General features: G+C 41.2%; 1 protein-coding gene and 1 long non-coding RNA gene across 5 annotated transcripts in view; both read left to right on the top strand.

Annotated features, from left to right (window-relative positions):
* Positions 1 to 9,267, top strand: part of LOC124287241 (phosphatidylinositol 4,5-bisphosphate 3-kinase catalytic subunit delta isoform-like) — a 43,810-nt gene extending 34,543 nt beyond the window's left edge. The window contains 7 exon segments of the mRNA XM_046723741.1: positions 907 to 1,010; positions 1,687 to 1,765; positions 2,596 to 2,760; positions 2,918 to 3,035; positions 4,568 to 4,713; positions 8,689 to 8,881; positions 8,883 to 9,267. Coding sequence (XP_046579697.1) covers positions 907 to 1,010; positions 1,687 to 1,765; positions 2,596 to 2,760; positions 2,918 to 3,035; positions 4,568 to 4,713; positions 8,689 to 8,881; positions 8,883 to 8,948 — 871 coding nt within the window. The 3' untranslated portion in view covers positions 8,949 to 9,267.
* Positions 9,268 to 11,355: 2,088 nt separating this feature from the next.
* Positions 11,356 to 13,821, top strand: LOC124287248. 4 transcript variants are annotated; one of them, XR_006901232.1, is made up of 3 exons: positions 11,356 to 12,993; positions 13,174 to 13,398; positions 13,436 to 13,821. It is a non-coding gene; the product is annotated as an uncharacterized LOC124287248 (long non-coding RNA). The 4 variants fall into 4 exon arrangements; XR_006901231.1 differs by having other exon boundaries at positions 11,356 to 13,033; XR_006901230.1 differs by having other exon boundaries at positions 11,356 to 13,398; positions 13,436 to 13,630; positions 13,669 to 13,821.
* Positions 13,822 to 14,343: the final 522 nt, after the last annotated feature.

The following is a 14,343-nucleotide window of genomic DNA, read 5'->3' as shown; positions in this document are numbered from 1 at the left end:
ATATTGATCCCAAGCAGCCTATGCTTGTCTCCCTGTAGGGATTCCTGGTTAGAAAAGACCCCCAACTTCCCGGGCTTGTCTCTCTGTAGAGATTCCTGGTTAGAAAAGACCCCCAGCATCCCGGGCTTGTCTCCCTGTAGAGATTCCTGGTTAGAAAAGACCCCCAACTTCCCAGGCTTGTCTCTCTGTAGAGATTCCTGGTTAGAAAAGACCCCCAACTTCCCAGGCTTGTCTCCATGTAGGGATTCCTGGTTAGAAAAGACCCCAGCATCCCAGGCTTGTCTCCCTGTAGGGATTCCTGGTTAGAAAAGACCCCAGCATCCCAGGCTCGTCCCCTGTAGAGATTCCTGGTAAGAAAAGTCCCCAGGCTTGTCTCCCTGTAGGGATTCCTGGTTAGAAAAGAAGATCCCAGCATAGAAAAGACCCCCAACTTCCCGGGCTTGTCTCCCTGTAGAGATTCCTGGTTAGAAAGACCCCAGGCTTGCATCCCAGGCTTGTCCATGTAGAGATTCCTGGTTAGAAAAGACCCCCAACTTCCCAGGCTTGTCTCCATGTAGGGATTCCTGGTTAGAAAAGATCCCAGCATCCCAGGCTCGTCTCCCTGTAGAGATTCCTGGTTAGAAAAGACCCCAGCATCCCAGGCTTGTCTCCCTGTAGGGATTCCTGGTTAGAAAAGACCCCAGCATCCCAGGCTCGTCTCCCTGTAGAGATTCCTGGTTAGAAAAGACCCCCAACTTCAGTTGTTCAGTCAAAGCACATTAAAAGATGGTACCGGTACCGGTTCAGGACCTTGAACTAGTCACACCGCTGGTTCTTTGTCCACATTGGTATAATGTGTGAAGCCCATTTTTGCTGCTAAGAGTGGCTGAAATCATAGTTTTAATCAGTTGTAACGTTTATTTTCAGCATAGACAAGTGCAAGTTCATGAAGTCAAAGAAGCGGCCGCTGTGGTTGGTGTGGAAGGATGACCTGGGTCAAGACGTGTCCCTGATATACAAGAACGGAGATGGTAAGTTAGCTGGAGATCTTGTATATTTTGGATATCTTTGTCCTGTGCTAATACTGTTCTGCTTGGACATCTGTGTTCTCTGACTCTATGATAATATTTTCTGTCATATGTTCTCCATGAATCCATGTTTAAGTTTTCTTTGGGGGCGGTGGGGTAGCCGAATGGTTAAAGCGTTCGCTCGTCATGCCAAAGACCAGGGTTCAATTCCCCACATGGGTACGCTGTACGAAGCCCATTTCTGGTGTCCCCCGTTGTGATATTGCTGGAATATCGCAAAAAGTGGCATAAATCTAAACTCACTCATTCAACTTTGTTGACACACATGTCATCGTATCCCAGTTGCATAGATCAATGCTCATATTGTCGATCACTAGATTGTGTGGCCCAGACATGATTACGTATGTACAGACTGCTGCCATATAGCTGGAATATTGCTAAGTGTGCGGAGTTGACCACCAAACAGCAAACCAACCAACAAACTGGGTGTAGATCAGTGAGCATGTCCCATTTGCTGTGTGTTGAGGTATAGCTGGTCAGTGATAAGTTTTCAGGTTTGTGTCACCATGAAATAAAACAAAAAACCTTTTGTGTTAGAGTTGCAACAGTTAGAATTTTCAAGGTGACAGTAAACAGTGACTATGTAAGTTGATGCCCTACGTGATGATGTTTTATACAGATCTCCGACAGGACATGTTGACGCTGCAGATGCTGGAGATCATGGACAACATTTGGCAGTCAGAAGGCCTTGACCTCAGGTAACCTTGACCTTAATCTGTCCTTGAACTCTTCCAGTGGTGACCACCTTCGTGTTGTAGTGGTTAGAGCGTCCGCCCGGAGAGCAAGTTGCGGGTTCGATCCCTGACCGCGTCATACCAAAAGAACGTTAAAATATGGTACTTGTTGGTCCCTGCCTGGCGCTCGGCATTAATGGGTACAACAAGAACTGGTCGGCTTGGAGTCAGTATACTGTGTCTGAGAGGGATATTCATGCTTCACTGCGGCATGGTATCTCAGTGAGCTAGCACTATAAAACCAGCTTAAGCCTGGGCTAGTACAAGCAGCCGCACATACACATACACACGCATGCAAGTCGTCATATGAGCGAAATATTCTCAAGCACGACGTTAAACCCAATTTCACCTCACCTCACCTCTTCCAGTGGTATAGACATTGCAAGTGATTCTGTGGCTTTGGATGAGCTAATGAAGCAGTATTATTTTCGTTCATATTTTTTTACATTTTGTGGGCGATGGGGTAGTGTTGTGGTTAATGCTTTCACTCATCGCACCTAAGACCTGGGTTTGCTTCCCCATGTGGATACAATGTGTGAAGCCCATTCTGGTGTCCCCTGCCGTGATATTGCTGGACTATTGCTAAAAGCGGCATAAAACTAAACTCACTCACTTTACATTTAAAACAATTTTGCCCACACTCACTGATGGAATGTTGTTTCCTGATTGGAAAGACCTCCAGAAACTGAAAACATATTGAAGTCAGTTCTTCGGTATTATATTCAGAATATAAAACTGTATTTAGTTTATTTATTTACTCTTTTATTCACATGTAATGCATTTTCTTTGCGCAGGATGAATGTATACCGTTGCTTAGCAACAGGTCAAGAACAGGGCGTGATTGAGGCAGTGGGCCAATCTCAGACAATCGCCAATATACAGAAATGGTTCAACAGAGGAGCGTTTGACAAGAAAGCAGTATTTGAATGGCTCAAACATCATCATAAGACTCAAGAATCGTAAGTCTCATTTGTTTGATTCTGGGAGGTCAGTTGTGCAGAGGTGTACGACACAACCATCACCATTATCATTTCGTTTTCTATTTAAAGGTACCTGTGCAGATCGGGGTTAGAATTGATTTTTGAGAAGTCACTGACAGCGTTGTGTTTGTTTCAGACTGGACGAAGCTGTGGAGGAGTTCATCCTCTCGTGTGCAGGGTACTGTGTCGCCACTTATGTCCTGGGCATCGGGGACAGACACAACGACAACATCATGCTCAAACAGTCAGGACAGGTAGGAAGCAAGCCTCATCTCCAACCATCAGGGAGCTTGGTTTAGGTCCAGTTTCTGGTGCTTGTAAGAGCAGATTCATGTAGGTCCTGAAGCAATTCTGAGTTTGAATAGGTCCTAAGAAACCTACCTGTGAAGGTCCAGGTTAGAATGAGCGTTCAGTAACCGATGCTTGCCGTAAGAGCCGACTAACGGGATCGGGTTGTCAGGCTCACTGACTTGGTTGACACGTGTCTTTGTATCTCAGTTGCATAGATCGATACTCATGCTGGTGATCACTGGATTGTCTGGTCCAGACTCGATTATTTATAGACCGCAGCCATATAGCTGGAATATTGCTGAGTGCGGTGTAAAACTAAATTCACTCACTCCTAAGAAACCTGTGGCTGCACGTCTCAGAGGGGTATGCACAGTATATGATCTAAACGACCAGTTGTCTGACTTCCATTTTTGTAGAAGCCATGGTGGCTGAGTGGGTTAGATTGCTGAGTTTTTGTGTTGGCAATTAGGTGCTTGATTCTGAGTGAGGGTTCAAATTCCGGATGGGTCTCAGCCTAACAACAGTACTAGACTGTACTTTACTGAGAAAGTGTAATCCCAAATGTAACATATGTTACATTTTGATGGTGAGAGGTGACCAAATGTATTGGTAGTGTGAATTAATGATAGTGTCTTATCGCACCCCGACAGCATGGATCACTATCCATCACTGGTTTGTCTGGTCCGAGCTCAACTACAGGTAGCCATAATATACCAGGGCCGAGATTTTCGAAGCTCTCTTAGCGCTAAGATAGTCGAAAGTTAATGATAATGTATGGCACTTACGACTGTACGAGACCTTCGAAAATCTAGGCCCTGGAGTATTGTACTGTTAAAAAGAAAAAAAGGTTTCCTTAGCATCACGTTATCAGGCTCAGAGACCTGGGTGCAGTTGAAAAACACAAGCTTAACACTATGACTGTTGTAAGCCTGTGTTAAGGTATGGGAGTTACAGTCACCTTAGCACTAAGATCGCTTTGTACAACAGCACCCTGGCTCATAGCATGGTACGCTCTTACCACGGTACAGTACGTATTGCGGTACAAGGCCTTCCACGGGTGGATGCACACTATTGAGAAAAGGGGGGGATGTACACTTCATTTTCACCCGAGTTTCAATGGTCATTGAACAAACTTTCAGGACAAAATGGTGAGGTGCACACCCCTACACACACACACGCATGCACGCACGCACGCACACACGACACACACACACACACAAAACAAAAAATACTGAATTTTTGGATTGCCGGTATACCGAACCGGAGGCAAAATACAGCAGTATATCATTTCACCCCTAGTGCACAGGTCCTAACACAGTCAACACTGGGTGAAGATCATGATGATGTGGAGATTTAAGGTCAATATTATGCGTATTTCGCACATGGAATCTTTGGTTTTGAGTCCAATCTTTATGTACAGGCAGCTACGATATCCAAGACATTGCTTACCACCCTCCTGTCTGACAAAATAATTGATGCTTAATTTTTCTTTCAGTTATTCCACATTGATTTTGGCCATTTCTTGGGCAACTTCAAGAGCAAGTTTGGCGTGAAGCGAGAGCGTGTCCCCTTCGTCCTTACAACACATTTCGTATATGTCATTCAGAAAGGCAAGAGCAACAACTCTGAAAACTTCAAAAGGTAAGATCGGTTGTGTGTGACATATGTCCCCAGCTATGCACCATGACCTCTCATGAGGTGACCTTGGGAATGTGCTGTCTGAAGGTGGAATAGGTCCTTGAGCTTGTCAGAACGATTAGCTGGTTGTAACTTATGACCTGACTTACTGTGGTCTGATCCTAACAAAATAGATTGCTACTCATGCTATCACTGGTTTAGAGGGAGAACAATCTGTATCAGACATTTGCTATGTGTATTACTGTATGTTATTACCTCTTGGTGACCTCCTTACACATGACGGCTGCCTCCGTGGTGTAGTGGTTAGAGCGTCCGCCCAGAGAGCGGAAGGTCGCGGGTTCGATCCCCGACTGCGTCATACCAAAAGACGTAAAAGTATGGTACTTGTTGGTCCCTGCCTGGCGCTCGGCATTAATGGGTACAACAAGGACTGGTCGGCTCAGAGTCAGTATACTGTGTCTGAGTGGGGTATTCATGCTTCACTGCGGCATGGTATTTCAGTGGGCTAGCACTATAAAACCAGCTTAAGTCTGAGCTAGTACAAGCAGCCACACATACTTATACACACGCATGCACGTCTTCATATGAGCGAAATATACTCAAGCACAACGTTAAACCCAATTTCACCTCACCTCACCTCACCTTACACATGACAGTCTCTCTAGTCCAGTGGATGGAGTGTCTGCCTGGAGCAGAAGTTCAGGGTTTTGATCCCAGACCGCATTAAACCAAACGACATCCCATTATAGCTGGAACTTTGAACTCAACATTATACACCGTATGACCTATCCCACCGCCCTTCAGCTAGTGGTACACATGAAACATGGCTTTCCCAGATGTATCTCTGTGTTTTTTCTTTTGAATGGGATATGTTTAAAGTCATTGTTAGTGAGTGAGTGAGTTGTTTTACACCTCTGTTAACTATATCCCAGCAATATCATAGCAGGGGATACTAGAAACATGCTTTACACATTGTACCCATGTGGGGGATGGAACCTGGGTCTTAAGTATAACAGGCAAACATGTTAGCCACTAGGCCACCCCACCTCCCACGAGTGAAGACAAATACTTCCTCTCTGATTCTTTCAGTATTGGACATAATATATTCCGCATGTATACAGTCATCCCTTGCAATAATGCTCTTCACGATACCACGGATTCATTTAAACCGTTGGGTTATCCGTGGCTCCCATAAAAAAAGTTGCCCAGTGATCACACATATTCACGTCATCGAAAATAGCACATCAACAAATCCGCTGTTGAGCTCTGGTTAATCACATTGTAAACTAGTGAAATTCAGTGCGGATTGCAATTAATACATGCTTAATACATGCAGTTTTTTTTCAATAATAATAGATGAACAGCGAAACATCGTAATAACTTTATCATAAAGAAATACCATCAGCCGAGTACTTACAACGTTTGCTGTGATGCAACACACCGCATAAATGCGTGGGTAAACACCGCCATCCGAGAATGTATGATGTCAGAAAACACATTTTATTTGATTAAATTCAATCCCATTTTCCTTCATTAAAACTGTTTACAGTAACAACGGAGAAACCGTGAGTGAAATGGCATTACCTCATTCCATACAACGTCCGCTTACCACATTCATGAGGGTCTGTTCTTCACGCCTACCACAATAGCACCAATTTCACATTTTTGTCAGCAATCATGAACAGATTACAGCCTCGTCATCCATTGACCCCAAGACCCGCGTTATTGACTCATTGAAGTCATATTTGACAATTAATTGCCAACATTTTGTTTTTACAATCAAAGTGGCACGAACCGCGTGAAGTCAGCGGCGACTTGTCAAACTGTCTCCTACGTAACATGTATCCAGCCAAGTAACCCAAAGTGCTTAGCAATGACAATTATTATGTCAAATATGTTCATAGAAAACATGCATTATATAGTATGACCAGAAATTATTGAGAATTTTAGGAATATGTTTAATTGGATTTCTAGTATATCAATTGCTTGGTATCATTCAAGAGAGACAACTCTGTTAATCCTTTTTCATTAGTTTGTGAAGAATTATCCCCCTTTGTTTACTTGCAAGCAGACGACATTTTCAGTGATCCTCAGTATGGATGATTTAGAGAAGAGGAAGTTGATTTTAGAGTATTATAACAAGGACATCAGATCAGCTAAAGTGATTTCAAGTAGAACAGGCATCCCTTTGTCCACTGTTTATCGTGTTCTGAAAAATATTGCAAATGGATATGGCATTGAGCACCAGGGAGGCGCAGGTAGGGCCATAAAATTGACTGTCGGTGACAGGGGGCGGCTTGGTATTCTTGTTTCTGAAAACAAACGAAGGAGTTTAGAAAACTTAAGGCTGGATATGATTGATAGAGGAACTGTGGCTGTCTTTAAGGAGACAATTAGAACTGAGCTGCATGCAATGGGTTGGCAGAAAAGTTGAGGAATTCCATCACCGATCATGAAATCTGAACAAAAGGAGTGAAGGTTGAACTGGTGCTTACAGCATAGAAATTTTAACTGGGACAATGTGATTTTCTCAGATGAAAGTTCTGTGTGGCTGTTTCCTAATACACTGAAATTCTGGACCAAACAAACTGAAAAACCTTTGTATCAGCTCCCAAAGTACAGTCCGAAATTTAACGTGTGGGGTGGCATATCTGTGTTAGGGGCAACGCCCCTCTGTGTATTTGAAGGGAATATGAACAGTGAGCGGTGCACAGATATTCTTGAGGGACATTTACTGCCATCTGCTCACGTGTTCTATGGAAATGTTTGGATTTTCCAGCAGGACAACGACCCAAAACATCGTTCAAAGCATTCACAGGCCTGGTTTCGGACCCAAAATATGACATTATTAGATTGGCCAAGCTATAGCCCTGACCTTAATCCAATAGAAAATGTTTGGGGACTTATGAAGGAAAGTGTCAATAAGAAAAATCTGACAAATATTGCTGAAATGAAAGAAGAGGTGGTCCGATATTGGGACAGCATGGACCACGACTTTCTAACTTCTTTGATCAGTAGTATGCCCCGCCGCATTGAAGCCTGCATTGCTGCCCATGGTGACTTGACAAAATACTAACTGTTCACCTGTCTTTGAATCTGGAGTTATGTTCTGCTTATATTCACAATAAACTTGAGTAATGAGTGAAAAAAATATAAAAAGTTACAATCTTTAAATTCTCAATAATTTCTGGTTGTAAGGTACTTATACAATAGCAATATATAATATCTCTGTTAGAATAACTGCTTGACATATAAATTATTCTGATTATGGAATAGAAATTATTTGATGTCATATTTTCGGATCGTTTTTAACTGAATCACCGGTACATTGGACCAAAACATTGATCTGCACCCAGCTGATTGCTATTTCCGGCTTAGTTGAATAACAGGTAGCATTACAGGAACAACAATCATGTCTTGTGATGTTTGATTGCAAGGTTCCTGTACATACCGGTACATCTATTGTCATTTACAAAGTTTGGGTTTTTTTCACCTCCAAACAATACGATATAGTTTTGACTGGGCACAATACACAAAATAGCAGTTTTGTTATGTCCATGGAAAATACGATTTTACTTGGCCTTTGTTCTGCGTTATGTAATAGTTACTATAACGCAGGTGTCTAATAACGCGGGGGGTGATCCATGGACCCCAAGACCCGCGTTATGGCGAGGGATGACTGTACTATCTTTAGTATTTCGAATATAATAATAAATTCCTTTGTAGTTTGTTTGTTTATTGTTTAATGCCCTGCTCAGCAATATTCCAGCTATATGGCGGCTATCTGTAAATAATCGAGTCTGGACCACACAATCCAGTGATCAACAGCATGAGCATCAATCTACGCAATTGGAATTCGAAGACGTGCACAGGTTACTGAAGACCAGTTCTAACCAAGATCTTAGTGGTATCCTTTGAAGAAATAGCTGATGTGTATTACGTGAAAAAGAATAATTTCCTCGTTGTGCACTTTTCCAGGTTCCAGAGCACCTGTGAGAAAGCATATCTGATCCTCAGGAAGAAAGCTCCCCTCCTCTTCTCCCTCTTCCTCATGATGCTGTCGTCAGGGATACCGCAGCTCACCTGCACCAAAGACGTGGACTACCTGCGGGAAACTCTCAAACCAGATCTCACCGACGAGGAAGCAAAGGCCCACTTCCAGACCAAATTCCCGAGAAGCTTTGGAAAAGAGTTGGACAACGAGCATCAACTTTTACATTCATCTCATGGCGAACTAGATGCTGCTAATTGACAGACTATCAGTAGTGGTGCTGGTCGTTCTTTGTGAGGATTCCAGTATTACAGACTTTTGATTCCAGTTTTGACATTATTTTCTTCTGGTAATGTCAAGATAGACTGAATTATCACAGGCCGCAAGTCTCACCAAAAATGTATATCTCCCCTCAAAAATATGCTGTATATTTTTGGAATGTCACATTCCTATGAGAATATAGGTGCCCTGTTCATGAGGTTTCAGTATCTACACACATTCCCTGATAATTGTTGTTATATCCAAGTAAGGATGTTGGGACCACAAAGAGCACAGATTTCACTACTGAAAAGATGTATCCAATTAGATATTCTTAGTGACATGTAGAAGCTGGCATGATGGAGCGGCACAATTTTTATGGATAGACAACTTCTTTATTACAATAGATATGACGTTTCAGTGTAGATGCTAATACTGTTTTCAAGCAAAAGCTCACTTGCATCTGTTGCAATGAAGAAATTGCTCCATAAATATTGTTCTTTCTACTAAGATTAACCTTGCCGGATACGAAATCATGTTCCTTATCATTGTTTTCACAAGGGAAAGATTCTGTTATCATCCGGAATAATGATCTAAGTTTTAAAATTCGTAACTAATAATGGGCAGTGTCTAAGTGTCAAGAGAACAGCTACCGTCAAGCAGCTCAAGGCTCAATGTACGCAAGCTCATATTTACACCAACTTGCACCCATAATAATATTGTTTCTAAACCACCAATACCAAAACTCAAGCATTGTATGTAATTTATATTGAGAAGCAGGTGCTGTCTGTTTTTGTGTGGTGCAAGAAGGTTATTATCTAAGGTTGCACAAGGTGCAAGTCGTTTTATTTCCTTATATCAAGCCCTGCAGCGTCAGTGGCAGAGAGATTAGTGATGTCATTTGATTGTGATGTGATTGCAACTGGTAATGTCACAAAGGTCTCCAATGCATTATGATGCAATTTCATGACAGTGTTAACACCTGGAAGAGGCCACATTTGATGTCACAAAATCCATTTCACCTGTGGAAAGCTGTTTCACAAAATCCATTTCAAAGCTGTTTTGGATGATAAATCTTTTCCTTGACACGAAAATCCTGCACTGAGTTAAACTGTTATTTTGAGATTCTGTTTTTCAAGAGATTTTGAATATTCAAATATTTGAATATTATATGTCTGTAGATATATGTACATGTTATATCTTAGGGATGCCTGTTGACTTATTTCCAGAAAAAATATTTTGATTTTGGTTTATCGTACTGATAATATGAACAAGGTGAATATACTTTCAAACAGGTGTGTGTTCATTTCCGAGTGATTAGGAATGAGAAATCAAATATGTATTTTCCAATATTTGTTTCATATGTGTCCTCAACTTAACAGAAACTGCTGAATCATCATCAGATTGAAATTCTGTTGAATCAGTTTCTGTCTTAAATCTAATACTTACAAATGTTAAATAGGTTATTTTTATAGAATACTTTTGTATATGTCTGTTTTTCCTATTGGACACGAAATGTTAGTTTTATAACAAATATTACGTCTTATTTTGGTCATAAATGACAGATTATCTGTAAAGTCAGTCAACCGCTAGATTATATCTTTATTCTTGACTTACCTCTCATCTTTAATCTGGATTCACCAGCCGTCATTAATCTTATGTCTATATTTACCGAACATATTAATCTATATTTACCAATCATCTTATATGAAGATTTACCACCTATTTTTATCTATATTTACCGCCAACAAATACAGGTTGCTGTGTTTTCAGCTATAGGTCACAAATTAAGTTAATAGATGTTGGTCTCGTCGTAAGGGAAGCCTAAAGGGATCTGGTGGTCAGGCTCACTGACTTGGTTGACACATGTCATCGTATCCCAATTGCGTAGATCGATACTGTCGATTACTGGATTGTTTGGTTGAGATTCAATTATCTACCGACTGCCATATAGCTGGAGTGTTGTTTTCCCCACGGCATGTAATGTGGGGGGATATAGTCGACGCCTTGTCCGTCTGTCCTTCCGTAATCATTTTGTTTCCGGAGCATAACTCAAAAAACTTTCAATATTTTTCAACAAAAATTGGTAGATATATCAAACAGAACCTACAGTGGTGCCTTTTGCTATTTACAGATTTTCGTCATTTTTATTTTTCTCGGTTTCCATAAAAACGTTTTGGACTTAGTCTTAAAGGGAGGGGTGGGCTTCGTTTCCGGAGCATAACTCAAAAACCGTTCAATATTTTTCTGCAAAACTTTGTAGATATAATATACCGAACCTAAAGTGGTGCCTTTTGCTACTTACAGATTTTTGAGTTATTATTTTCTCGGTTTTCATGGAAACGATTCGGACTTAGGCTCAAAAGGGAGGGGTGACCTTCGTTTCCGGAGCACAACTCATAAACTTCTTAATATCTCTTAGCAAAACTTGGCAGATATGTGAGGCAGATCCCAAAGTGGTGCATTTTGCTATTTACAGATTTATGTCATTTTTATTTTTCTTGGTTTCCATGGTAACGTTTCGGACATAGTCTCAAAAGAGAGGGGTGAGCTTCGTTTCCGGAGCACAACTCGGAAACCGTTCAATATCTTTCTGCAAGACTTGGTAGATATATGAAACAGAACCTAAAGTGGCGCCTTTTTCTATTTGCAGATTTTTTGTCATTTTTATTTTTATGGAAACGATTTGAACTTAGTCTCAAAAGGGAATGGTGGTTTTCGTTCCGGATCACAATTCAAAAACCGTTCAGTATCTTTCTACAAGACATGACAGATATATCAAACAGATCTTGAACTATTGCCTTTTGCTATTTGGAGATTTTTGGCATTTTTATATTTCATAACTTTCATGGAAACAATTTAGACTTAGTCAAAAAAAATCAAGTTGGACTTTAAGTAACTGTCAGTTGATTTGCCGGGGGGATTTGTCATCTTCTGATGACTCTTGTTTAGTTCTGCAAAAGGCATATGTAGTACTTATGGTACTAGTATCTCCTTAGATACAACAAGTGACTGTTACAATTATATCTCTCTGTACCCAGCAGAGAGTGGGTACCCTGAAGGATGAGATGATTATATAACTCCCAATATTAATGATGTTGTTTATTTAAAAAATTAACAAGAAAATCAGCCGGTATAGAGGAACAATTATCAGGGCAAGTGATTTTGCATGTGCCACTGTAACAGTGTACACAAGCAATTTTATTTCCACCCCTGAAACTGTTCTTAATCTGAACAAAATTGTTTATATTTATGTTTTGAAGAAACTTAGAAAACATGATTTAATAGAACAAACTTGAAAATCCATGAAAAAGAGAAACACAACTCATATTCCTCTCCAAAATAAAATTCACGATAATGGACCACTTATCTACGGTCAGTGTTGTCAAAGAAATACATCTAGCGGTTGACAGTGATTTTTCCTGATAATCCTCTTGCATAATGACGCAAACTGTCTCACCTCATAGGTATGAGTAGGTTATTTCTTTAAAGGATTTATTTAGACAACGAAAACTTGCGGAATCGATAATCATGACAGCTACTCAATATACTATGCAATAATCATTCAACTATATTTTGTATCTTATATATAAATGTTGAAACAGGTTGAAATATTTTTTACTATGCCTTTGTGTTGATATGGTGCACATTTTTATGAGAAGTATTTTTAATGTTTATATGATACACTTTTGAATATTTTGCAAATTAATCATCGTTCATGTACTGGACGATCTGTCACATCTGTGAGCATGTTGTTGATGGTGAAGCTCTGTTTAACAGACCCCCATTTGTCTGAAGTCATCGTCTGAGTTCAGGATCGTGGTTATGGACATGTATAAACACACGCCAATCGTCATTGTTTCAACAATTGCATTCCGTATACAACTTGCAAAAGGTCATTACGCAAGTCATGTCACCACTGCCTTAAATTGCATAAAAAAATTATGTCTGACATAGTGTCCAAGACAGAGATCGTGTGTCTTACGTGGATAGGGTGTGTCTGACATAGAGAAGGTGTGTCTTACATGGATAGGGTGTGTCTTACATGGATAGGGTGTGTCTGACATGGAGAAGGTGTGTCTTACTTGAATAGGGTGTGTCTGACATGGAGAGGGTGTGTCTGACAAAAAGAGGGTGTGTCTGACATGGAGAAAGTGTGTTTGACATGGAGAGGGTGTGTCTGATGTAGAGAGGGTGTTTCTGGCCTTGAGAAGGTGTGTCTGACATGGAGAAGGTGTGTCTTACATAGAGAAGGTGTGTCCAACATAAAGTAAGTGTGTCTGACATGGAGAAGGTGTGTCCAACATGGAGGTGTGTCTGATGTAGAGAAGGTGTGTCCAACATGGAGAAGGTGTGTCCGACATGGATGTGTGTCTGATGTAGAGAAGGTGTGTCCAACATGAAGGTGTGTCTGACATAGAGGTGTGTCCAATATGGAGGTGTGTCCGACATGGAGGTTTTTCTGATGTAGAGAAGGTGTGTCTGACATGGAGAAGGTGTGTCCGACATGGAGGTGTCTGATGTAGAGAAGGTGTGTCCAACATGGAAAAGGTGTGTCCAACATAGAGAAGGTGTGTCTGACATGGAGAAGGTGTGTCTGACATAGAGAAGGTGTGTCCAACATGGAGAAGGTGTGTCTGACATAGAGAAGGTGTGTCTGGCATAGAGAAAGTGTGTCTGACAGAGAAGGAATGTCCAACATTGAGAAGGTATGTCCAACATGGAGGCAGTGTGTATGAAACGGAGACGATGTGTCTGACATGGAGACAATGTGTATGACGTGGAGACAATGTGCATGACGTGGAGACAATGTGTCTGACATGGAGACAATATGTCTGACGTGGAGACAATGTGCATGACGTGGAGACAATGTGTCTGACATGGAGACAATGTGTCTGACATGGAGACAATGTGCATGACATGGAGACAATGTGTCTGACATGGAGACAATGTGCATGACGTGGAGACAATGTCTACGACGTGGAGATAATAGGTACGACGTGGAGAAGGTGCGTACAACACGGAGTGCGAGGACATGGAAATGATGTATCAGACATAGAGATGTTGTGACCAACCAAGAATGTGGAAAGGTTGTCTATGTCATTGAGACGGTGTGACAGACATGGAGATTGTGTTTCAAACATCCAAGGAAATCTGAGACTCTCATTTAGGGAATGCATGGTTTGTCATAGCTATTATTCTAGTCCTGGACACGAGATACTTTCCATGTGTTTACCCAGTTTGTTTGTACCTTTGAGTGTAGAATGTTCTCGAGCTTCTGTTGCCTGTCAAATAACAAGGTTTGATTGGGTGGTCAAGCTCTGTGGCTTTGTTGCTTGCTTGTCAAACTCTGTTGGTCTGCTCCATGCTTGTTTCTGTTAATA

This window comes from Haliotis rubra, unplaced genomic scaffold (assembly GCF_003918875.1).
Source record: "Haliotis rubra isolate DU_JTF1 unplaced genomic scaffold, ASM391887v1 Scf4, whole genome shotgun sequence".
NCBI classification, from domain to species: Eukaryota; Metazoa; Mollusca; class Gastropoda; order Lepetellida; family Haliotidae; genus Haliotis; species Haliotis rubra.
Note: the sequence above shows the minus strand (reverse complement) of the source record. Positions and strands in the feature narration are given on the sequence as shown.